This window comes from Bombina bombina, chromosome 1 (assembly GCF_027579735.1).
Source record: "Bombina bombina isolate aBomBom1 chromosome 1, aBomBom1.pri, whole genome shotgun sequence".
Taxonomy (NCBI): Eukaryota; Metazoa; Chordata; class Amphibia; order Anura; family Bombinatoridae; genus Bombina; species Bombina bombina.
Window position 1 is genome coordinate 1,492,712,239 of NC_069499.1, and position 26,945 is coordinate 1,492,739,183.

Sequence of the window (26,945 nt, forward strand, 5' to 3'; positions counted from 1 at the left end):
AATCACTTTGCAAGATATGGCTAATGTTATGAAAGAAGTATTATCTAATTTGCCTGAGTTAAGAGGCAAGCGCGATAGCTCTGGGTTAAGGACAGAGCGCGCTGATGACATGAGAGCCATGTCCGATACTGCGTCACAATTTGCAGAACATGAGGACGGAGAGCTTCATTCTGTGGGTGACGGATCTGATCCAGGGAGACCGGATTCAGAAATTTCAAATTTTAAATTTAAGCTTAAGAACCTCCGTGTATTGCTAGGGGAGGTGTTAGCGGCTCTGAATGATTGTGACAAGGGTCGCAATCCCAGAGAAGTTATGTAGGCTGGATAAATACTATGCGGTACTGGTGTGTACTGACGTTTTTCCTATACCTAAAAGGCTTTCAGAGATTATTAGCAAGGAGTGGGATAGACCCGGTGTGCCCTTTTCCCCTCCTCCGATATTTAGAAAAATGTTCCCAATAGACGCTACCACACGAGACTTATGGCAGACGGTCCCTAAGGTGGAGGGAGCAGTTTCTACTTTAGCTAAGCGCACCACTATCCCGGTGGAGGATAGTTGTGCTTTCTCAGATCCAATGGATAAAAAATTAGAAGGTTACCTTAAGAAAATGTTTGTTCAACAAGGTTTTTTTTTTTTTTTTTTTTTTAAATGCTTTATTGAAGTGAATCAAATACAATAATGATAAAGCAATAAAAATGTACAATACATAAACAGACAATCTGTTCTTACCAACTGTATATGTACAAAAAACACAATATAAACACTTCAACTGATATCATACCTGAACCAAGGGACGTGCCCTCGGGAGGAGCTGTTACAAATATAATGAATTCTTCAAACTGATCTTAGATTAACATAGTATAGTACTTGAAGATTGAGGGATGGGGGAAGGGGGAGAAAGGGAGAGAAAGAGAGAAGAAGGAAGGAGGGAGGAGAGAGAAAAAAAAAAAAAAAAAAAATTAAATTGTGCCGTGCCACAATGCCAACACCATTTCATATGTTGCCAGGCTGTGATTTTTCAAATAGTGGTATCTTTCCAGTAACAGGGTGTCCCCTACTTGGGCGTGCCAGTCCTCTAAAGTAGGAGGACTTTGAGATTTCCACTTTTTAGGGATTATTTTTTTTGCACAGGTGATCATTATTAGCAACAGAGCAAGATGTGCTGTGCTCTGTGTTTTAGGTAAGGCAAGAAAGAGTAAAATTTCAGGTGTGTTTGGAATAGCAATTTTTAAGGTATCACCCATTTTTTTCAAAACACCTGTCCAGAAGGACGATAGACCAGGGCAGTGCCACCAAATATGCAGAATTGATCCTCGTTCTCCACAGCCTCTCCAACACAGCGGGCTCAGAGACGGGAAGATTTTATGAAGTCTTAGAGGGATTAAATACCATCTGCTCATAAATTTAATATGTGTTCAACAAGGTTTTATATTACAGACCCTTGCATGCATTGCGCCAGTCACTGCTGCAGCGGCTTTCTGGTTTGAGTCTCTAGAAGAGGCTATTCGCACAGCACCATTGGATGAGATCATTAACAAGCTTAAAGCACTTAAGCTAGCTAATGCATTTGTTTCGGACGCCGTTGTGCACTTAACCAAACTAACGGCTAAGAACTCCGGATTTGCCATCCAGGCGCGCAGAGCGCTATGGCTTAAATCCTGGTCAGCAGATGTGACTTCTAAATCTAAATTGCTTAATATTCCTATCAAAGGGCAAACCTTATTCGGGCCTGGCTTGAAAGAAATTATTGCTGACATTACTGGAGGTAAGGGTCACTCCCTTCCTCAGGATAGGGCCAAATCAAATGCCAAACAGTCTAATTTTCGTGCCTTTCGTAATTTCAAGGCAGGAGCAGCATCAACTTCCTCCGCTCCAAAACAGGAAGGAACTGCTGCTCGTTACAGACAGGGTTGGAAAAGCAACCAATCCTGGAACAAGGGCAAGCAGGCCAGAAAGCCTACTTCAGCCCCTAAGACAGCATGAAGGACGGGCCCCCTATCCGGAAACGGATCTAGTGGGGGGCAGACTCTCTCTCTTCGCCCAGGCTTGGGCAAGAGATGTCCAGGATCCCTGGACGTTGGAGATCATATCTCAGGGATACCTTCTGGACTTCAAAGCTTCTCCTCCACAGGGGAGATTTCATCTGTCAAGGTTATCAGGCTTTTCTACAATGTGTACAAGACCTCTTAGTAATGGGAGTGATCCACCCAGTTCCGAGAACGGAACAAGGGCAAGGGTTTTACTCAAATCTGTTTGTGGTTCCCAAAAAAGAGGGAACCTTCAGACCAATCTTGGACCTAAAGATCTTAAACAAGTTCCTAAGGGTTCCATCGTTCAAAATGGAAACTATTCGAACCATTCTACCCATGATCCAAGAGGGTCAGTATATGACCACAGTGGACTTAAAGGATGCCTACCTTCACATACCGATTCACAAAGATCATTATCGGTACCTAAGGTTTGCTTTTCTAGACAGGCATTTCCAGTTTGTAGCTCTTCCCTTCGGGTTAGCTACGGCCCCGAGAATTTTTACAAAGGTTCTGGGCTCACTTCTGGCGGTACTAAGACCGCGAGGCATAGCAGTGGCTCCGTACCTAGACGACATTCTGATACAAGCGTCGAGTTTTCAAAATGCAAAGTCTCATACAGAGATAGTTCTTGCATTTCTGAGGTCGCATGGATGGAAAGTGAACGTGGAAAAGAGTTCTCTGTTACCACTCACAAGGGTTCCTTTTCTAGGGACTCTGATAGATTCTGTAGAGATGAAGATTTACCTGACGGAGTCCAGGTTATCAAAGATTCTAAATGCTTGCCGTGTCCTTCATTCCATTCCAAGGCCATCGGTAGCTCAGTGCATGGAAGTAATCGGCTTAATGGTCGCGGCAATGGACATAGTGCCATTTGCGCGCCTGCATCTCAGACCGCTGCAATTATGCATGCTAAGTCAGTGGAATGGGGATTATTCAGATCTGTCCCCTCTACTGAATCTGGACCAGGAAGCCAGAGATTCTCTTCTCTGGTGGTTGTCGCGGGTTCATCTGTCCAAAGAAATGACTTTTCTCAGGCCAGATTGGACGATTGTAACAACAGATGCCAGCCTACTAGGCTGGGGCGCAGTCTGGAACTCCCTGAAGGCTCAGGGATCGTGGACTCAGGAGGAGAAACTCCTCCCAATAAATATTCTGGAATTAAGAGCAATATTCAATGCTCTTCTAGCTTGGCCTCAGTTAGCAACACTGAGGTTCATCAGATTTCAGTCGGACAACATCACGACTGTGGCTTACATCAACCATCAAGGGGGAACCAGGAGTTCCCTAGCGATGTTAGAAGTCTCAAAGATAATTCGCTGGGCAGAGTCTCACTCTTGCCACCTGTCAGCGATCCACATCCCAGGCGTGGAGAACTGGGAGGCGGACTTTCTAAGTCGCCAGACTTTTCATCCGGGGGAGTGGGAACTTCATCCGGAGGTCTTTGCTCAACTGATTCATCGTTGGGGCAAACCGGACCTGGATCTCATGGCGTCTCGCCAGAACGCCAAGCTTCCTTGTTACGGATCCAGATCCAGGGACCCGGGAACGGTGCTGATAGATGCTCTAGCAGCTCCTTGGGGTTTCAAGATGGCTTATGTGTTTCCTCCGTTTCAGTTGCTGCCTCGATTGATTGCTAGGATCAAACAGGAGAGAGCTTCGGTGATTTTGATAGCGCCTGCGTGGCCACGCAGGACCTGGTATGCAGACCTAGTGGACATGTCGACCTGTCCACCATGGTCTCTGCCTTTGAGGCAGGACCTTCTAATTCAGGGTCCTTTCAACCATCCAAGCCTAATTTCTCTGAGGCTGACTGCATGGAGATTGAACGCTTGATTCTATCAAAGCGTGGTTTCTTGGAGTCGGTTACTGATACATTAATACAGGCTCGGAAACCTGTTACCAGAAAGATTTACCATAAGATATGGCGTAAATATTTATACTGGTGTGAATCCAAGAGTTACTCATGGAGTAAGGTCAGGATTCCTAGGATATTGTCTTTTCTACAAGAGGGTTTAGAAAAGGGTTTATCTACTAGTTCGTTAAAGGGACAGATTTCTGCTCTGTCTATTCTTTTACACAAACGTCTGGCAGAAGTCCCAGACGTTCAGGCTTTTTGTCAGGCTTTGGCTAGGATTAAACCTGTGTTTAAGACTGTTGCTCCACCGTGGAGTTTAAACTTAGTTCTTAAAGTTCTTCAAGGTGTTCCGTTTGAACCCCTTCATTCCATTGATATCAAGCTGTCATCTTGGAAAGTTCTGTTTTTGATGGCTATTTCCTCGGCTCGAAGAGTCTCTGAGTTATCTGCCTTACATTGTGATTCTCCTTATCTGATTTTTCATTCAGACAAGGTAGTTCTGCGTACTAAACCTGGGTTTTTACCTAAGGTAGTTTCTAACAGGAATATCAATCAAGAGATTGTTGTTCCATCATTATGTCCTAATCCTTCTTCGAAGAAGGAACGTCTTTTACATAATCTGGATGTAGTCTGTGCCCTGAAGTTCTACTTACAGGCAACTAAAGATTTTCGACAAACTTCTTCTCTGTTTGTCGTTTATTCTGGACAGAGGAGAGGTCAAAAGGCTTCGGCCACCTCTATCTCTTTTTGGCTTCGTAGCATAATTCGTTTAGCCTATGAGACTGCTGGACAGCAGCCCCCTGAAAGAATTACAGCTCATTCCACTAGAGCTGTGGCTTCCACCTGGGCCTTTAAGAATGAGGCCTCTGTTGAACAGATTTGCAAGGCTGCGACTTGGTCTTCACTTCATACCTTTTTGAAAATTTTACAAATTTGACACTTTTGCTTCTTCGGAGGCTGTTTTTGGGAGAAAGGTTCTACAGGCAGTGGTTCCTTCTGTTTAATGTTCCTGCCTTGTCCCTCCCATCATCCGTGTACTTTAGCTTTGGTATTGGTATCCCATAAGTAATGGATGATCCGTGGACTGAACACACTTAACAAGAGAAAACATAATTTATGCTTACCTGATAAATTTATTTCTCTTGTAGTGTGTTCAGTCCACGGCCCGCCCTGTCTTTTTAAGGCAGTTCTAAATTTTAATTAAAACTCCAGTCACCACTGCACCCTATAGTTTCTCCTTTCTCGTCTTGTTTCGGTCGAATGACTGGATATGACATGTGAGGGGAGGAGCTATATAGCAGCTCTGCTTGGGTGATCCTCTTGCAACTTCCTGTTGGGAAGGAGAATATATCCCATAAGTAATGGATGATCCGTGGACTGAACACACTACAAGAGAAATAAATTTATCAGGTAAGCATAAATTATGTTTTCTTCCGAGGGGAGTGTCTGTCCGAATAGAATCAGACAACGCATCAAACCAGTATGCTGCCGCACTAGTGACAGTAGCAATACAAACCGCAGGTTGCCATTGCAAACCCTAGTGTACATACATCTTCTTGAGCAACCCCTCTAACTTCTTATCCATATGATCCTTAAAGGAACAACTATCCTCTATGGGAACAGTTGTTCTCTTGGCTAGCGTGGAAATTGCTCCTTCCACTTTGGGTACCGTCTGCCAAGACTCCTTGATAGAGTCTGCGATAGGAAACATCTTTCTAAATATAGCAATCTCTGTAGCCCTATCTGGTACAGGAAATACCTCCACGATGCAGGGCACATCAAAATACTTGTTTAGTTTGCTAGACTTCTTAGGATTGACTATGACAGTAGTGTCAGAGTCGTCCAGGGTAGCTAAAACTTCCTTAAGTAACAAACGGAGGTGTTCAAGCTTGAACCTGAAAGAAACAACTTCAGTATCAGTTAAAATGTATAACACTGTCTGAGTCTGAGATTTCACCCTCAGATGCTACCGAAGTATCTTCCTCTTCAGGTTTGTGGGAAGAAACATTCGGAATAGCAAATACTGTGTCAGCAACCTTATTCATAGATTGATTACATTTCCTCTTGCGCTTTCCCTGCAGATTGAGAAAAGCAGACAACGCATAAGATACCGCTGATGACATTAGGGAAGCGATGTCTTGCAAGGTAACTCCAGGTGGAGTAATAAAGGAAGCGCAGGGCACTGGCTGAATGGACGCTAAACTTTGGGACGCTTGAGGAGAAAGCTGCGGCATATCTTGAACATTGTGAGGAGAAAGCTGCGGCATATCTTGAACATTGTCAGACTCCTGAACAGTATCCGCCTTAGACAATGTTGGCTCAGAAAAAAGTCTATCCCTATAATGTATAGATCTCTCAATACATGAGGAACAGAAAGGGATTGGTGGTTCTACATTGGCATCAAAACATAAAGAACATGTAACATCTTGCAGGGTTTCTTGGTCCATCTTTATTCACCAATAAACAGACAACTGATATTCAACTCAGAAAATATCCCCAACAAAGGTTAAAAAACGTGTTACTGTTCCTTTAAATTTTAAACGAACAAAATAGCTGCTTTATTTTTCAACTATAAAAATTACACCTTAGCCCCCAAAATGACTTTCAGACAACTCTACACCTCAGCTTAGCGTTGCTGAGGTGCTTACCTGCCTGTCTCTAACAAAGTAAACTACTTTGTGACTGATCCGGACTCAACTCTGAAAACACTGCGGTCCGTAACCACAATGCTGCTGAATCTGACGCAGCTGAATTTCCCTCCCGAGACACAGGAAGTGACAAACAGGGCTAGAAAAAAAAATGTGCAATAGGAACTGCAGCCGTATCAAACTACAGCCGTCGGGAGTAAAGTATAAAAAACATACACCACCAAGAGCCTGTTCTCCTCATCCCAAGTGCCTGCTCCGCTGCCCTTAATAAATATTCCCCTGTTATAGGAATGTAATTTGTCCTAATGAAAGTAAAAGTGCTATCCTTTATCTCTGCATGTCGCAGAAAAATATAAAGTTAGCACTTACCTTAACACTTCTGCCAGGCAGCAAGGCAGTTCACTAGGTTTGGGAGGCCAGTTCCCTTACATGGACCTGTGGATAGAAACAAAGACGGAGTACTCAGTCTAACTCAGGCTTGAATGGGTAGGACAGGATAAATACATGGGAGGCACAGTGAGAATTATGTCCCACAAGTTCCCATTGCTTTAAAGCCACCACTGCTCTACTGAAGAGACTGATATGGACTACGGCTACACCCTAGAGCAAAGCAGAACAATCTTGCACTGCTTAAAACATAATAAAAACAAAATTTATGCTTACCTGATAAATTTATTTCTCTTGTGGTGTATCCAGTCCACGGATTCATCCATTACTTGTGGGATATTCTCCTTCCCAACAGGAAGCTGCAAGAGGATCACCCACAGCAGAGCTGTCTATATAGCGCCTCCCCTAACTGCCACCTCCAGTCATTCGACCAAAGACAAGCAAGAGAAAGGAGAAACTATAGGGTGCAGTGGTGACTGTAGTTTAAAAATAAAAAACACCTGCCTTAAAATGACAGGGCGGGCCGTGGACTGGATACACCACAAGAGAAATAAATTTATCAGGTAAGCATAAATTTTGTTTTCTCTTGTAAGGTGTATCCAGTCCACGGATTCATCCATTACTTGTGGGATACCAATACCAAAGCTATAGGACACAGATGAAGGGAGGGACAAGGCAGGCGCTTAAACGGAAGGCACCACTGCCTGTAAGACCTTTCTCCCAAAAATAGCCTCCGAAGAAGCAAAAGTATCAAATTTGTAGAATTTAGAAAAAGTATGAAGCGTAGACCAAGTCGCCGCCTTACAAATCTGTTCAACAGAAGCCTCATTTTTAAAAGCCCATGTGGAAGCCACCGCTCTAGTGGAATGAGCTGTAATTCTTTCAGGAGGCTGCTGGCCAGCAGTCTCATAAGCTAAGCGAATTATACTTCTTAACCAAAAGGAAAGAGAAGTTGCTGAAGCCTTTTGGCCTTTCCCTGTCCAGAGTAGACAACAAACAATGCAGATGTTTGACGAAAATCTTTAGTAGCTTGTAAATAAAACTTTAAAGCACGAACCACGTCAAGATTGTGTAATAGACGTTCCTTCTTTGAAGAAGGATTAGGACACAGTGACGGAACAACAATCTCATGATTGATATTCTTATTAGATACCACCTTAGGAAGAAACCCAGGTTTGGTACGCAAAACTACCTTATCTGCATGGAAGATCAGATAAGGGGAATCACACTGCAAGGCAGATAACTCTGAAACTCTTCGAGCCGAAGAGATAGCTACCAAAAACAGAACTTTCCAAAATAAAAGCTTGATATCTATGGAATGCAGAGGTTCAAACGGAACCCCTTGAAGAACTTAAAGAACTAAATTTAAACTTCATGGCGGAGCAACAGGTTTAAACACAGGCTTGATTCTAACGAAAGCCTGACAAAACGCATGAACGTCTGGAACATCCGCCAGACGCTTGTGCAAAAGAATAGACAGAGCAGAAATCTGCTAGCTAGCTGACAATCCCTTCCCAAATCCTTCTTGGAGAAAAGATAATATCCTGGGAATCCTGACTTTACTCCATGAGTAACCCTTGGATTCCCACCAATGAAGATATTTACACCATATCTTATGATAGATTTTCCTGGTGACAGGCTTTTGAGTCTGAATCAAGGTATCAATGACCGATTCGGAGAAACCACGTTTTGATAAAATCAAGCGTTCAATCTCCAAGCAGTCAGAAGCAGAGAAATTAGATTTGGATGGTTGAAAGGACCCTGAAGTAGAAGGTCCTGCCTCAGCGGTAGAGTCCATGGTGGAAGGGATGACATGTCCACCAGATCTGCATACCAAGTCCTGCGTGGCCACGCAGGTGCTATCAAAATCACAGAAGATCTCTCCTGCTTGATCTTGGCAATCAGACGAGGGAGCAGAGAAAACGGTGGAAACACATAAGCCAGGTTGAAAGACCAAGGCGCTGCTAGAGCATCTATCAGCGCTGCCTTGGGATCCCTGGACCTGGATCCGTAACAAGGAAGCTTGGCGTTCTGACGAGACGCCATGAGATCCAGTTCTGGTTTGCCCCAAAGTTGAATCAACTGTGCAAACACCTCCGGATGGAGTTCCCACTCCCCCGGATGAAAAGTCTGTTGACTTAGAAAATCCGCCTCCCAGTTCTCTACTCCTGGGATATGGATAGCTGACAGATGGCAAGAGTGAACCTCTGCCCATAGAATTATTTTTGAAACCTCCAACATTGCTAGGGAACTCCTTGTTCCCCCTTGATGGTTGATGTAGGCTACAGTTGTGATGTTGTCCGACTGAAATCTGATGAACCTGACCGCAGCTAGCTGAGGCCAAGCCTGAAGAGCATTGAATATCGCTCTTAGTGCCAGAATGTTTATCGGAAGGAGTGTCTCCTCCTGAGTCCACAAGCCCTGAGCCTTCAGGGAGTTCCAGACTGCACCCCAGCCCAGAAGGCTGGCATCTGTCGTTACTACTGTATTGTCCAATCTGGCCTGCGGAAGGTCATACCCTTGGACAGATGGACCCGAGATAACCACCAGGGAAGAGAATCCCTGGTCTCTTGATCCAGATTTAGTAGAGGGGACAAATCTGTGTAATCCCCATTCCACTGACTGAGCATGCAGAGTTGCAGCGGTCTGAGATGTAGGCGGGCAAACGGCACTATGTCCATTGCCGCTACCATTAAGCCGATCACTTCCATACACTGAGCCACTGAAGGGCGAGAAGTAGAATAAAGAATACGGCAGGAATTTAGAAGTTTTGACAACCTGGCCTCTGTCAGGTAAATCTTCATTTCTACAGAATCTATCAGAGTTCCTAGGAAGGAAACTCTTGTGAGAGGGGATAGAGAACTTTTTTTCTTCGTTCACTTTCCACCCATGCGACCTCAGAAATGCCAGAACAATGTCTGTATGGGACCTGGCGATTTGAAAATTCGACCCCTGTATTAGAATGTAGTCTAGGTAAGGGGCTACTGCTATACCCCACGGCCTTAGGACCGCTAGGAGTGACCCCAGAACCTTCGTAAAGATTCTTGGTGCCGTAGCTAACCCAAAGGGAAGAGCCACAAACTGGTAATGCCTGTCTAGGAAGGCGAACCTGAGAAAAAGATGATGATCTCTGTGTATCGGAATGTGGAGATAAGCATCCTTTAAGTCCACGGTAGTCATATATTGACCCTCCTGGATCATAGGTAGGATGGTTCGAATAGTCTCCATCTTGAAGGATGGGACCCTGAGAAATTTGTTTAGGATCTTGAGATCTAAGATTGGTCTGAAGGTTCCCTCTTTCTTGGGAACCACAAACAGATTTGAATAGAAGCCTTGCCCCTGTTCCTCCTTTGGAACTGGGTGGATCACTCCCATAACTAGGAGGTCTTGAACACAATGTAAGAATGCCTCTCTCTTTATCTGGTTTGCAGATAATTGTGAGAGATGAAATCTTCCTTTTGGGGAAGAAGCTTAGAAGTCCAGAAGATATCCCTGGGACACAATTTCCAACGCCCAGGGATCCTGGACATCTCTTGCCCAAGCCTGGGCGAAGAGAGAAAGTCTGCCCCCTACTAGATCCGTTTCCGGATCGGGGGCTGATCTTTCATGCTGTCTTAGAAGCAGCAGCAGGTTTTTTTGGCCTGCTTTCCTTTGTTCCAAGCCTGGTAAGGTCTCTAGACCGGCTTGGACTGGGCAAAATTTCCCTCTTGTTTTGTATTAGAGGAAGTTGAAGCTGCGCCACTCTTGAAGTTTAGAAAGGCACGAAAATTAGGCTGTTTGGTCCTTAATTTGTTGGACCTATCCTGAGGAAGGGCGTGACCTTTTCCTCCAGTAATATCAGAAATGATCTCCTTCAGTCCAGGCCCGAATAGGGTCTGCCCCTTGAAGGGAATGTTGAGAAGCTTAGACTTTGAGGTAACGTCAGCTGACCAGGATTTAAGCCATAGCTCCCTACGCGCCTGAATAGCAAAACCTGAGTTCTTAGCCGTTAGTTTGGTTAAATGAACAACGGTGTCAGAAACAAATGAATTGGCTAGCTTAAGAGATTTAAGATTGTCAAGGATATCATCCAATGGGGTTTCTACCTGTAGAGCCTCTTCTAAAGACTCAAACCAGAAGGCCGCAGCAGCAGTGACAGGGGCAATGCATGCAAGGGGCTGGAGAATAAAATCTTGTTGAATAAAAATTTTCTTAAGGTAACCCTCTAATTTTTTGTCCATTGGATCTAGAAAAGCACAACTGTCCTCGACAGGGATAGTTGTACGCTTCGCTAGAGTAGAGACTGCTCCCTCCACCTTAGGGACTGTTTGCCACAAGTCCCATGTAGCGGCATCTATGGGAAACATCTTTTTAAAAACAGGAGGGGGAGAGAACGGTACACCTGGTCTATCCCATTAGTTAGTAATAATTTCTGAAAACCTCTTAGGTATTGGAAAAACATCAGTGTAAACAGGCACTGCGTAGTATTTATCCAATTTACACAATTTCTCTGGGACTACAATGGCGTCACAGTCATCCAGAGTTGCTAAAACCTCCCTGAGCAACATGCGGAGGTGTCCAAGCTTAAATTTAAATGTAGACATATCAGAATCAGGTTGAAGTGTCTTCCCTGAGTCAGAAAAATCACCCACAGATAGAAGCTCTCCTTCTTCGGCTTCTGCACATTGTGAGGGTATATCGGACATAGCTAAATACTAAAGCGTTAGAGAGCTCTGTATTTTTTCTAGCCCCAGATCGGTCTCGCTTTCCTTGTAACCCTGGCAGTTTGGACAATACTTCTGTAAGAGTATGATTCATAACTGCCGCCATGTCTTATAAAGTATACGCAATGGGCGCGCTAGATGTACTTGGCGCCCCTTGAGCGGGAGTTAAAGGCTCTGACACGTGGGGAGAGTTAGTCGGCATAACTTCCCCCTTGTCAATTTCCTCTGGTGATAAATCTTTTAAAGCCAGAATATGGTCTTTATAACTTATAGTAAAATCAGTGCATTCGGTACACATTCTAAGAGGGGGTTCCACAATGGCTTCTAAACATAATGAACAAGGAGTTTCCTCTATGTCAGACATGTTTAACAGACTAGTAATGAGACCAGCAAGCTTTGAAATCACTTTAATTAATGTGAAAAAGCAGAATATAAAAAACGGTACTGTGCCTTTAAGGGAAAAAAACTAACACAAAAACTGCAAAACAGTGAAAAAAGCAGTTAACTCTATGAAATTTTTACAGTGTATATAATAGACTAAAATAGCATTGCACCCACTTGGAAATGGATGATTAACCCCTCAGGTTCAAAAACGAAGCAAAAAAAACGGTAAAAACCGTTATAACAGTCACAAGCAAACTGCCACAGCTCTACTGTGGCTCCTACCTTCCCATAAAACGACTTTTGTAGGCACAAAAACCCTTTACAGAGGTCTAATATGTCAGGGGACTCCTTCAGGGAAGCTGGATGTCTCAGAATGTAAGAAACAACTGCTCAATTAGAGCGCAAAAATAGGCCCCTTTCACCATGCACTCAAAGTCAGAGGGCCTTAAAAAACTATTCCTAGGAGTAAAATAACAGCCATGTGGAAAAACTAGGCCCCAAATAAAGATTTATCACCTCAGTAAAAAACGTTCCTTATATATATATATATATATATATATATATATATATATATATATATATATATATATATAACGTTTTACATACTAAGCCATAATTGAAAGTAATATGAAAATTACCCTTTACTGCAAGCATGATGCCAGTCGTTATTAAATCACTGCAATTAGGCTTACCTTAACTATATCAGGCACTGTCAGCATTTTCTAGTTCTTATCATCCTCTAGAAAAAAAGAAAAAAAATTATGCTTACCTGATAAATTCCTTTCTCCTGTAGTGTGGTCAGTCCACGGGTCATCATTACTTCTGGGATATTAACTCCTCCCCAACAGGAAGTGCAAGAGGATTCACCCAGCAGAGCTGCTATATAGCCCCTCCCCTCTACGTCACACCCAGTCATTCGACCAAGAACCAACGAGAAAGGAGAAGCCAAAGGGTGCAGTGGTGACTGGAGTATAATTTAAAAAAATTTTTAGACCTGCCATAAAAAACAGGGCGGGCCGTGGACTGACCACACTACAGGAGAAAGGAATTTATCAGGTAAGCATAAATTTTGTTTTCTCCTGTTAAGTGTGGTCAGTCCACGGGTCATCATTACTTCTGGGATACCAATACCAAAGCTAAAGTACACGGATGACGGGAGGGACAGGCAGGCTCTTTATACGGAAGGAACCACTGCCTGAAGAACCTTTCTCCCAAAAACAGCCTCCGAAGAAGCAAAAGTGTCAAATTTGTAAAATTTGGAAAAAGTATGAAGAGAAGACCAAGTTGCAGCCTTGCAAATCTGTTCAACAGAAGCCTCATTCTTAAAGGCCCAAGTGGAAGCCACAGCTCTAGTAGAATGTGCTGTAATTCTTTCAGGAGGCTGCTGTCCAGCAGTCTCATAGGCTAACCGTATTATGCTACGAAGCCAAAAAGAGAGAGAGGTAGCCGAAGCTTTTTGACCTCTCCTCTGACCAGAATAAACGACAAACAGGGAAAACGTTTGTCGAAAATCCTTAGTTGCCTGTAGATAAAATTTCAGGGCACGGACTACATCTAGATTGTGTAGCAGACGTTCCTTCTTCGAAGAAGGATTAGGACACAAAGATGGAACAACAATCTCTTGATTGATATTCCTGTTAGTGACCACCTTAGGTAGGAACCCAGGTTTAGTACGCAGAACTACCTTGTCTGAATGAAAAATCAGATAAGGAGAATCACAATGTAAGGCAGATAACTCAGAGACTCCGGAAATCGAGCCGAGGAAATCGCCATTAAAAACAGAACTTTCCAAGATAACAGCTTGATATCAATGGAATGAAGGGGTTCAAACGGAACACCCTGTAAAACATTAAGAACTAAGTTCAAACTCCATGGTGGAGCAACAGTTTTAAACACAGGCTTGATCCTAGCTAAAGCCTGACAAAAAGCTTGAACGTCCGGAACTTCTGACAGACGTTTGTGTAAAAGAATGGACAGAGCTGAAATCTGTCCCTTTAAGGAACTAGCGGATAAACCCTTTTCTAAACCTTCTTGTAGAAAAGACAATATCCTAGGAATCCTAACCTTACTCCATGAGTAACTCTTGGATTCGCACCAATATAAGTATTTGCGCCATATCTTATGGTAAATCTTTCTGGTAACAGGCTTCCTAGCCTGTATTAAGGTATCAATAACTGACTCAGAAAAACCACGTTTTGATAAGATCAAGCGTTCAATTTCCAAGCAGTCAGCTTCAGAGAAATTAGATTTTGATGTTTGAAGGGACCCTGGATCAGAAGGTCCCGTTTCAGAGGTAGAGACCAAGGTGGACAGGATGACATGTCCACTAGATCTGCATACCAAGTCCTGCGTGGCCATGCAGGCGCTATTAGAATCACTGATGCTCTCTCCTGTTTGATTCTGGCAATCAATCGAGGAAGCATCGGGAAGGGTGGAAACACATAAGCCATCCCGAAGGTCCAAGGTGCTGTCAAAGCATCTATCAGAACCGTTCCCGGATCCCTGGATCTGGACCCGTAACGAGGAAGCTTGGCGTTCTGTCGCGACGCCATGAGATCTATCTCTGGTTTGCCCCAACGTCGAAGTATTTGGGCAAAGACCTCCGGATGAAGTTCCCACTCCCCCGGATGAAAAGTCTGACGACTTAGGAAATCCGCCTCCCAGTTCTCCACTCCCGGGATGTGGATTGCTGACAGGTGGCAAGAGTGAGACTCTGCCCAGCGAATTATCTTTGATACTTCCATCATTGCTAGGGAGCTTCTTGTCCCTCCCTGATGGTTGATGTAAGCTACAGTCGTGATGTTGTCCGACTGAAACCTGATGAACCCCCGAGTTGTTAACTGGGGCCAAGCCAGAAGGGCATTGAGAACTGCTCTCAATTCCAGAATGTTTATTGGCAGGAGACTCTCCTCCTGATTCCATTGTCCCTGAGCCTTCAGAGAATTCCAGACAGCGCCCCAACCTAGTAGGCTGGCGTCTGTTGTTACAATTGTCCAGTCTGCCCTGCTGAATGGCATCCCCCTGGACAGATGTGGCCGAGAAAGCCACCATAGAAGAGAATTTCTGGTCTCTTGATCCAGATTCAGAGTAGGGGACAAGTCTGAGTAATCCCCATTCCACTGACTTAGCATGCACAATTGCAGCGGTCTGAGATGTAGGCGTGCAAAGGGTACTATGTCCATTGCCGCTACCATTAAGCCGATCACCTCCATGCATTGAGCTACTGACGGGTGTTGAATGGAATGAAGGACACGGCATGCATTTTGAAGCTTTGTTAACCTGTCTTCTGTCAGGTAAATCTTCATTTCTACAGAATCTATAAGAGTCCCCAAGAAGGGAATTCTTGTGAATTCTTCTTTTCGTTCACCTTCCATCCATGCGACCTTAGAAATGCCAGTACTAACTCTGTATGAGACTTGGCAGTTTGAAAGCTTGAAGCTTGTATCAGAATGTCGTCTAGGTACGGAGCTACCGAAATTCCTCGCGGTCTTAGTACCGCCAGAAGAGCACCCAGAACCTTCGTGAAGATTCTTGGAGCCGTAGCCAATCCGAATGGAAGAGCTACAAACTGGTAATGCCTGTCTAGGAAGGCAAACCTTAGATACCGGTAATGATCTTTGTGAATCGGTATGTGAAGGTAAGCATCCTTTAAATCCACTGTGGTCATGTACTGACCCTTTTGGATCATGGGTAAGATTGTCCGAATAGTTTCCATCTTGAACGATGGAACTCTTAGGAATTTGTTTAGGATTTTTAAATCCAGAATTGGCCTGAAAGTTCCCTCTTTTTTGGGAACCACAAACAGATTTGAGTAAAACCCTTGTCCTTGTTCCGACCGCGGAACCTGATGGATCACTCCCATTAGTAAAAGATCTTGTACACAGCGTAGAAACGCCTCTTTCTTTATTTGGTTTGTTGACAACCTTGACAGATGAAATCTCCCTTTTGGGGGAGAGGATTTGAAGTCCAGAAGGTATCCCTGAGATATGATCTCTAACGCCCAGGGATCCTGGACATCTCTTGCCCAAGCCTGGGCGAAGAGAGAAAGTCTGCCCCCCACTAGATCCGTTCCCGGATCGGGGGCCCTCAATTCATGCTGTCTTAGGGGCAGCAGCAGGTTTCCTGGCCTGCTTGCCCTTGTTCCAGGACTGGTTAGGTCTCCAGCCTTGTCTGTAGCGAGCAACAGCTCCTTCCTGTTTTGGTGCAGAGGAAGTTGATGCTGCTCCTGCTTTGAAATTACGAAAGGAACGAAAATTAGACTGTCTAGCCTTAGGTTTGGCTCTGTCTTGAGGCAGGGCCTTTACCTCCTGTAATGTCAGCGATAATTTCTTTCAACCCGGGCCCGAATAAGGTCTGCCCTTTGAAAGGTATATTAAGCAATTTAGATTTAGAAGTAACGTCAGCTGACCAGGATTTTAGCCACAGTGCTCTGCGCGCCTGAATGGCGAATCCGGAATTCTTAGCCGTAAGTTTAGTTAAATGTACTACGGCATCCGAAATAAATGAGTTAGCTAACTTAAGGGCTTTAAGCTTGTGTGTAATCTCATCTAAAGGAGCTGATTCAAGTGTCTCTTCCAGAGACTCAAACCAAAATGCTGCTGCAGCCGTGACAGGCGCAATGCATGCAAGAGGTTGCAATATAAAACCTTGTTGAACAAACATTTTCTTAAGGTAACCCTCTAACTTTTTATCCATTGGATCTGAAAAGGCACAGCTATCCTCCACCGGGATAGTGGTACGCTTAGCTAAAGTAGAAACTGCTCCCTCCACCTTAGGGACCGTTTGCCATAAGTCCCGTGTGGTGGCGTCTATTGGAAACATCTTTCTAAATATAGGAGGGGGTGAGAACGGCACACCGGGTCTATCCCACTCCTTAGTAACAATTTCAGTAAGTCTCTTAGGTATAGGAAAAACGTCAGTACTCGACGGTACCGCAAAATATTTATCCAACCTACACATTTTCTATGGTATTGCAACTGTGTTACAATCATTCAGAGCCGCTAACAACTCCCCTAGTAATACACGGAGGTTTTCCAGCTTAAATTTAAAATTTTAAATGTCTGAATCCAGTTTGTTTGGATCAGAACCGTCACCCGCAGAATGAAGCTCTCCGTCCTCATGTTCTGCAAATTGTGACGCAGTGTCTGACATGGCCCTAATATTATCAGCGCACTCTGTTCTCACCCCAGAGTGATCACGCTTACCTCTTAGTTCTGGTAATTTAGCCAAAACTTCAGTCATAACAGTAGCCATAACCTGCAATGTGATTTGTAATGGCCGCCCAGATGTACTCGGCGCTACAATATCACGCACCTCCCGAGCGGGAGATGCAGGTACTGACACGTGAGGCGAGTTAGTCGGCATAACTCTCCCCTCGTTGTTTGGTGAAATATGTTCAATTTGTACAGATTGACTTTTATTTAAAGTAGCATCAATGCAGTTAGTACATAAATTTCTATTGGGCTCCACTTTGGCTTTAGCACATATAGCACAGATATCTTCCTCTGAATCAGACATGTTTAACACACTATCAAATAAACTAGCAACTTGGAAATACTTTTCAAGTAATTTACTATAATATGAAAACGTACTGTGCCTATAAGAAGCACAGAAAAAGTTATGACAGTTGAAAATTAATAAACTGAGAAGTTATAGCATCAAATCTTTGTAAAAACACAATTTTAGCAAAGGATTGCTCCCATTAGCAAAGGATAACAAACCCTGATAGCAGAAAAAAAAAAAAACAGAAATAAACGTTTTTTATCACAGTCAACTACAATCTCACAGCTCTGCTGTGAGTGATTACCTCCCTCAAAATAAGTTTTGAAGACCCCTGAGTTCTGTAGAGATGAACCGGATCATGCAGGGAAGACAATAAACTTCTGACTGAATTTTTTGATGCGTAGCAAAAGCGCCAAAAAAGGCCCCTCCCCCTCACACACAACAGTGAGAGAGATCAGTAAACTGTCTTAAATTAAATAAAACGACTGCCAAGTGGAAAAAAATAGTGCCCAAAACATTTTTTCACCCAGTACCTCAGAAAATTAAACGATTTTACATGCCAGCAAAAAACGTTTAACATTAAATAAATTAAGTGTTATTAAAAAGCCTGTTGCTAGTCCCTGCAAATTAGGCTAAAGTCTTATGCATACAGTATAATTCCAGTGAAGTGCCATTCCCCAGAATACTGAAGTGTAAAATATACATACATGACAGTCTGATACCAGTTGCTGCTACTGCATTTAAGGCTGAGTTTACATTATATCGGTATGGCAGAATTTTCTCATCAATTCCATTGTCAGAAAATAATAAGCTGCTACATACCTCTTTGCAGATTAATCTGCAAGCTGTCCCCTGATCTGAAGTTTACCTCTCCTCAGATGGCCGAGAAACAGCAATATGATCTTAACTACGCCGGCTAAAATCATAGAAAAAACTCAGGTAGATTCTTCTTCAAATTCTACCAGAGAAGGAATAACACACTCCGGTGCTATTATAAAACAACAAACTTTTGATTGAAGGTATGAAACTAAGTATAATCACCACAGTCCTCTCACACATCCTATCTATTCGTTGGGTGCAAGAGAATGACTGGGTGTGACGTAGAGGGGAGGGGCTATATAGCAGCTCTGCTGGGTGAATCCTCTTGCACTTCCTGTTGGGGAGGAGTTAATATCCCAGAAGTAATGATGACCCGTGGACTGACCACACTTAACAGGAGAAATATACTGAACATACCTCAGGGCAGTTAATTCTGCAGGCCGTTTTCCCAGCTGAAGTTTCCCAATACTCTTCAGTTATGTGTGAGAACAGCAGTGGACCTTAGTTACAACCTGCTAAGATCATCAAAAACCTCAGGCAAATTCTTCTTCTAATTTCTGCCTGAGGTAAAAAAACAGTACAACGCCGGCACCGTTTAAAAATAACAAACTTTTGATTGAAGATAAACTACATTAATTCACCACATCTCTCTAGCTACTTCCCTTGTCGAGAGCTGCAAGAGAATGACTGGAGGTGGCAGTTAGGGGAGGAGCTATATAGACAGCTCTGCTGTGGGTGATCCTCTTGCAGCTTCCTGTTGGGAAGCAGAATATCCCACAAGTAATGGATGAATCCGTGGACTGGATACATCTTACAAGAGAAATCTTGCTTGAAGAATCTTTTCCTAACACCTAACTTTACCACTTCCTTGCTCTAACATAGGCAAAGAGAATGACTGGGGTTGGAGGGAAGGGATGTGATATTTAACAGCTTTGCTGGGGTGCTCTTTGCATCCTCCTGCTGGGCAGGAGTGATATTCCCAATAGTAATTAGATGATCTGTGGACTCATTGTGTCATTAGAAAGAAAGACTCTCCCTGCATCACCGGAATCTTAACTTTCACCCAGGCTCTCACTGAGAGGCTGACAGGACTACTTAAAACTCCAGTCCCAATGCGAGTACTACCCTCCATAAGAGACTACTCTGAAACTCCGGCACTCCTCTGCCAGCCTCCTGTGATGAAAGGCAAAGAATGACTGGGAGATGAGGTTAGTCGGGGAGGTATTTAAGCCTTTGGCTGGGGTGTCTTTGCCTCCTCCTGGTGGCCAGGTTCTTAATTCCCAACAGTAATGAATGAAGCAGTGGACTCTCCTCCCCTTTAGATGGAAACTAACAATATAATATGCAGTAGAAGAGGTGGTCCTAAGCAAGAAGAACTATTAGTAATTTAGTATGAATATTTAAAATGGACATAAAACAATTTTTTTCTTTAATGATTTAAAACACACTTTTAATCAACATTCTAATTTACTTCTATAATCTAATGTTTTTCTTTCTCTTGGTATCCATTGTTAAAAAGCATAGCTAGGAAAACTCATGAACAGCAATGCACTACTGAGAGGTAGCTGCGGATAAGGAGAGTCATTGACTCACCTTATGTGTTGAGCTAGCTCACAATAGTGCACTGATGCTCTTTCAACAAAGGAATGAAGCAGATTTGATAATAGCAGGAAACTGGAAAGTTGTTTACAATGTTATGCTTTATCGTCTCTTTAACCTGTATTGTGGCTGGAGTCAACATAAATTCCTTATCTTCTCAGCTGGAAAACACAATATAATTTTTCCTTTACATATTCAGGGCCAGATACAAGTGGTGCGCTATTTAGCACTTGCGCACAAACAACGCAGGGAGTAAACTTTTAATGTATGCGGGTTGGGACTTGAGGACTTCTAATATCGCTACCGTGTTAACTTCTCTCCATAGACTTCAATGGAGCTCACACACCTGACACTGTGTCAGACCAAATGCGCTAACCCGAAGGTAGTTATGAATATTTTACATTCCAATGTTCTTCACACAGAAGAAAATGTTATATATTAGAATGTGAAATATTTACAATACATACACAATAAAAAGTATTAAATATAACAATTTATTACAAATGAGTGGAAAGTGCTCCAAACTATATATACATATGTATATTCATTATTACACATATAAACATATACATATATACATTTGTATATATACACATCCAGCGCTACGGAATTTGGCGGCGCTATACAAATAAATGATAATAATAATACACAGAATTAGACGTGTGTGTGTATGTATATATATATATATATATATATATATATATATATATATATATATATATATATATATAGATAGATAGATAGATAGATAGATAGATAGATATAGATACATACACACAGATTACTGCCCTTTCCATTCAAATACCTTGTAATATACCTTATACCTATTAACTCTTATAATTATTTTTTTTAAATATTTAAATGAATAATTTTCATTAGGCACCTTTTAATTTAGCCCTAACCCTTTACACAAGGATTTCAGTCACGCCAACCCGACGAGCGCAAATTTAGTTTATCTTCAATTTGTGATATGAGCGCAAGTGAATGTGGGAGTGATATTTCAATAGTGTGCCACTTGTAATCCAACCCTCAGTAAGAAATGCACTTTTAAAATCCCCTTAAATCTGATATATTTTTTTCATAATCTTATGGGTCTCATCAAATCACATTCTCCTTCCAAGGTTATATAAAGTGCTTATTCACCTGAAGGTTAAAGTCTGCCCCGAAAAGTAAGTAGGACCTTTAGAGTAAAGAACCCCCTCAAAAATCGAATCATTCCGTAACACAATGTTTCTTCTGCTGCTTAGGCTGTATCCTTCAAACCCAGTACTCCACTCTGCAATGAGATAAGTCCAGTTAATAACCATTACATCTGCAGTAGGAACTAAACTTTATTTAGATAACGCTATATATGGAGGCACAGAACTTACAGTCTGCCTAGTCACAACAAACATGACAAAGGAGGAAACTTATTTAGAGAAAGGGCGGTGCATTCTCACAACGGCCTCACTAGAAATGGTAACAGACCAATATGTTTAAAATTGAGCGAACTTAAAAATAAACATAGGAAATGAAACAGCAGACTGATCAGATATGGGTAAAGCATTCCAAAACATGCCCATGAAACGAGCAAAATAACTTGAGTATTCATAAGATGTATCTAGAAAAACCCTAGACCAATTGTAAATCAAAGAGTAGACTAACATTGCAGGAAAAGATCAACCTAGCTGTAATACCCCTCACTCAAGCATTCCCTACTTCTGCGTCGGTATACAGTCTAAATTTGACAGCTACCAAAAGCTGGACCCCTGAGAGTAAGCTACAGTTTATAAATCCTGTGGCAACAAACCAGCCATAAGTCTGTAAGACAGTGCTCAAAAAGGATAAATACAGCCATAAAATAAGTTATGTGGTGACTAGAGCCAGGCAATAGAGAATCAGAAACAAACCATCACAATGCTGTTTTGTACCAAGCTAGGCTTCTTTCTTCATATGATAAAAAAGATCATATTTGATCAGACTGGAGCAATGATGAAGCTCCACACTACATAATACCAAAGCAGCAGGAAAATAATATACAAGGGTGACGAGAGGGTACCCTGAAGACTTCTGGGAGATTTCTATCTTCTTCAAGAACACAGAAGACAGATGCTTAATATAATAACATATTTATGATATCACTATAACATAAATAGCACTTGAGGTAAAAATTTATTGGAAACAAAGAATGAACTTACCATGTGGGACAAGGCCAGAACTTCCCATTTGAGGGATGCTCCATGGACTCCACTCCTGTCTCCCATCTCCCCTGGCACAAACTTGGAACTGGTAATCCACTTTGGGATCAATGTGTAGTACTAAGAATTCTGACTCTGGCCCCACGTATACATCTTCAAAGTGGCCTGACAAGTTCTTGCGGTACTGTAATCTGTAATCCTGGGCCACAAAGTCATCATCAACCTAAAAGAGAATTTATAATATAAACAAAGAGATTTTTTCCTCACTTTTGCAATAGATTTACTCAAAGCATTTTTGATATTATTGTTTCAGGAAGCTTTTCCCTGTGTATGTAGATGTGCCCTGTGCCCCCACATTTAAACAGCACCTGCTGAGAGAGCCTGTGGTGGCTTGCAAAGTATCAGAGATGACATTGCCAAAATGATACATAATACAGCATTATTGAGTGATAGTTGATTTCAATGCAGCCTCTCCACAAGATTCCATAACTGCGAAGAAAAAAGAGAGAGATAAGAGCCCCCTCTAAAGAATACACTATATAGTACTCTGGAGTCAACTCTTTCATGGGGTGAAAGCCATGGAAAAGTAAATAAATACATTAAATTAATTAATAAATTAAATACATTTTAAAATTAGGAACTGGCAACCAATAAAAACACACTTAGGTAATGTATGTAGTCTCAATGTATCAGAGCCGCTAGCATTATCATGCATATATAGGTAAGCTCCAGCAAGAAGTTATATCACAAGTAATGTTCAGGATAATACCTTGAGGTAAATAAAGTGAAGGTCACATTGATTCCACAGTGTTTAATTCAATTTACAGGTTATGACCTATAAATAATTGTAAATCGGTTACGGAACAGCCTAATAACAATAAAACTCAGACTGGGGGTTATTAAGATAGCTGAACCAGAATACATTTTGGACCCTTTGAAAAAGCCAGAAACGGCAAAACATGTTAGGGACTGTGAGAGGAGTCTTAGGAGCGCCTGTTTTTTAATTGCCTTATAAAGACTACAGTAGGAATTGCTAAATGTAAGCCATATAGTGTAGCTATATTTTTGTAACGTAATGGTCTGGACAGATTATATCCAACTTGTGTTTCCATTGTACACAGTACAGAGGTAACACTCATATTTCACCCGCTATTATTTCACTCTCCAATTGTTACTGACAGGATAACTTTGTAGCAATAACATTGTAACGCTTAGTTGCTTTTATTAAGTATAGATCAGCTACTGTCTATGTAGGAATTAACCTGTTACTTACCATTCTGCTACACTACCTAACCTTACGCTCAACCGCTGCAGCTTTACCCCATTAGATCTTGCACATTTTTTAAAATATCACAGCGAAGCGGCTAGCTATATTTTTTACTTGGTGTAGAAATAATTTACCACAGGAGAGAACGATTACAACTCTGTCACATCTATTCACCCTATTTTACGATAGGCTTAGTACACCATAAAACAAAGAACAGGACAGGCGCAGCCTGACTCAAGTGAGGTACGATTTATTGAACAGTAAGTGCGCTATGACAAATGGCTACTTACAAACGATAAAAACATATAAGGCAATGGTGGAAATCAAATTCCAAACTGAGGACTGCTGCAATGGTTCCACAATCCACGGGTATAGTCCAACCTTTAGTATCCACCTCAGCCGTAACTATTTAACCAAGTGTAGTAATATATGCTGGAAAACACCTTTACAGTGGTAGGAGTGGAAAGTTCAATGTGCAGGTAGTCATAAATCTCTACGCGTTTCGTCTGGGATCGCCCAGACTTTGTCAAGAGTGATTGCATTGAGTGCTCCAACCGGCTTTTAAAGGAGCCAATGCAAATAAAGTTCAAATGTCAGCCAATGAGGTGCCACATATGCTGATACCTGTAGTTGCATACCTGTTAATATTACAAAGCTACATTGAAAAACTAAATGTGCTGAATTCTAAAATAATTAATGTAATTAAGACATTAAAAACACTAAAAGGCAACCATTCAATCTATACATGCAGAATAAATACAAAATCTAAAAAGCAGGTCTAAAAAGCAAAATACTGCATTTTAGTGCTAACAACAACGTGCCTAAAACTGTTGTAAGGCTATATTGAAGTGCATAACAATCATAATAATTGATGCAATACAATATTGCATGTAAAAAGAGAGAACATTAAAAACAATGATTCAATTAGAAAATTAATACGTTATTAAAAAGAATAAAGAATTTGACAAAGGGTCTAATAAAAAAGGTCTAATAGAAAACACAGCTAATACTATCTAATGGAACAGCATATTCATAATAAAGCCATTCAGCCTAACTTCCAATCTTATGTGTGTAATCACTAATATAAGGAATACTAAGAAATCGAATGTGTACTAGTGTAAGGAATTCTAAATAGTTGTTAAAATAAAAATAAAAACAATCAAGAAATCTACATAAATGCCTGCAAATCTAGTTCTAAATTGAGACCTGCTGGATGCATGGCATCTAGTTGGTAAATCCAAAAAGATTCCCTGTGTCTTAATGTTAGTAGCCTATTGGGTTATTTGTTGGGAGGTATCCAATCAATAACTTGGATTTTCAAACACTTAGGGTCAGAATTATGATATAATCTGAAATGTTCAGGGACACTATGTGTTTTTAAGCCATTTAAGCCATTCGATTTCTTAGTATTCCTTATATTAGTGATTACACACATAAGATTGGAAGTTAGGCTGAATGGCTTTATTATGAATATGCTGTTCCATTAGATAGTATTAGCTGTGTTTTCTATTAGACCTTTTTTATTAGACCCTTTGTCAAATTCTTTATTCTTTTTAATAACGTATTAATTTTCTAATTGAATAATTGTTTTTAATGTTCTCTCTTTTTACATGCAATATTGTATTGCATCAATTATTATGATTGTTATGCACTTCAATATAGCCTTACAACAGTTTTAGGCACGTTGTTGTTGGCACTAAAATGCAGTATTTTGCTTTTTAGACCTGCTTTTTAGATTTGGTATTTATTCTGCATGTATAGATTGAATGGTTGCCTTTTAGTGTTTTTAATGTCTTAATTACATTAATTATTTTAGAATTCAGAATTATTATTTTAGAATTCATTAATTATTTTAGAATTTAAAAACTAAATAGTTTTTCAATGTAGCAGGTATGCAAATACAGGTATCAGCATATGTGGCACCTCATTGGCTGACATTTGAACTTTATTTGCATTGGCTCCTTTAAAAGCCGGTTGGAGCACTCAATGCAATCACTCTTGACAAAGTCTGGGCGATTCCAGACGAAACACGTAGAGATTTATGACTACCTGCACATTGAACTTTCCACTCCTACCACTGTAAAGGTGTTTTCCAGCATATATTACCACACTTGGATAAATAGTTACAGCTGAGGTGGATACTAAAGGTTGGACTATACCTGTGGATTGTGGAACCATTGCAGCAGTCCTCAGTTTGGAATTTGATTTCCACCATTGCCTTATATGTTTTTATCGTTTGTAAGTAGCCATTTGTCATAGCGCACTTACGGTTCAATAAATCGTACCTCACTTGAGTCAGGCTGCGCCTGTCTCCTGTTCTTTGTTTTTTCAGCACTCCTCTTCTTTGATGCGATTGGCGGAAATCCATCATACGTCACAGGCAGCGTCTGTTCACTCTGGTACACAGAAGGAGGGACCTGTAGAACACATGCAGTCAGCGTGAACATTCCCACTTCCAGCTCAAAGGAGAAATCGGCTTTACTCCTAAACATCACTAACAACGTTCCAGGACTGTAAGCGCCAAATACAGGCTCTGCTTGCTTATTTGTTTTAGTACACCATAAGACCCGCGTGGTGACAGAAGACACTACATACTAAACGAGTATTAGCTTTATGTCACTTATTCCACTAACTATAAGAGAAAATGTATTCTGGTTCAGCTATCTTAATAACCCCCAGTCTGAGTTTTATTGTTATTAGGCTGTTCAGTAACCGATTTACATTTATTTATAGGTCATAACCTGTAAATAGAATTAAACCCAGTTAAATTAATGTGATCTTCACTTTATTTACATCAAGGTATTATCCTGAACATTACTTGTGATATAACTTCTTGCTGGAGCTTACCTATATATGCATGATAATGCTAGCGGCTCTGATACATTGAGACTACATCAATTGCCTAAGTGTGTTTTTATTAGTTGCCAATTCCTAATTTTAAAATGTATTAAAAGTTAAGTTTTATTTAGTTTTCCATGGCTTGCACCCCCATGAAAGAGTTGACTTTGTGATTTTCATGATCTCATTTCTATAATAAACCACACAGACTCCAGAGTGCTATACAGGTAGCCCTCAGTTTACACCGGGGTTAGGTTCCAGAAGGAATGGTTGTAAATCGAAACCGTTGTAAAGTGAAACCCAGTTTATAATGTAAGTCAATGGGAAGTGAGGGAGATAGGTTCCAGGCCCCTCTCAAAATTGTCATAAGTAACACCTAATACATTATTTTTAAAGCTTTGAAATGAAGACTTTAAATGCTAAACAGCATTATAAACCTAATAAAATAATCACACAACACAGAATATATAATTAAACTAAGTTAAATGAACAATTACATTTGCTAAACAGCATTATAAAATTAATAAAAGACTTCACTTGCATTTTTCTGCAAACGGTTCTTTCTATGCATTCCAATCTGGACTGATTTATAGACAGGAAGATCTTGTTCCATTGAAATCTGCTCGATAGCTCAGGTCTGGTTAAACTGATTAATTTCAGCTTGCTTTGCTGCAACACAAGCAGACAGCTCCACCTACTGGCTATTTTAATAAATGCACTGCTTCTCAATGCTTT

General features: G+C 41.4%; 1 protein-coding gene across 1 annotated transcript in view; it reads right to left on the bottom strand.

Annotated features, from left to right (window-relative positions):
* The window catches only part of CRLF3 (cytokine receptor like factor 3), a 254,077-nt gene that overhangs the window by 67,177 nt on the left and 159,955 nt on the right, over positions 1 to 26,945 (bottom strand). Inside the window, exons 5-6 of the mRNA XM_053707409.1 lie at positions 22,106 to 22,328; positions 21,072 to 21,204 (exon numbers count right to left, since the gene is read on the bottom strand). Coding sequence (XP_053563384.1) covers positions 21,072 to 21,204; positions 22,106 to 22,328 — 356 coding nt within the window. The remainder of the gene's footprint in view (positions 1 to 21,071; positions 21,205 to 22,105; positions 22,329 to 26,945) is intronic.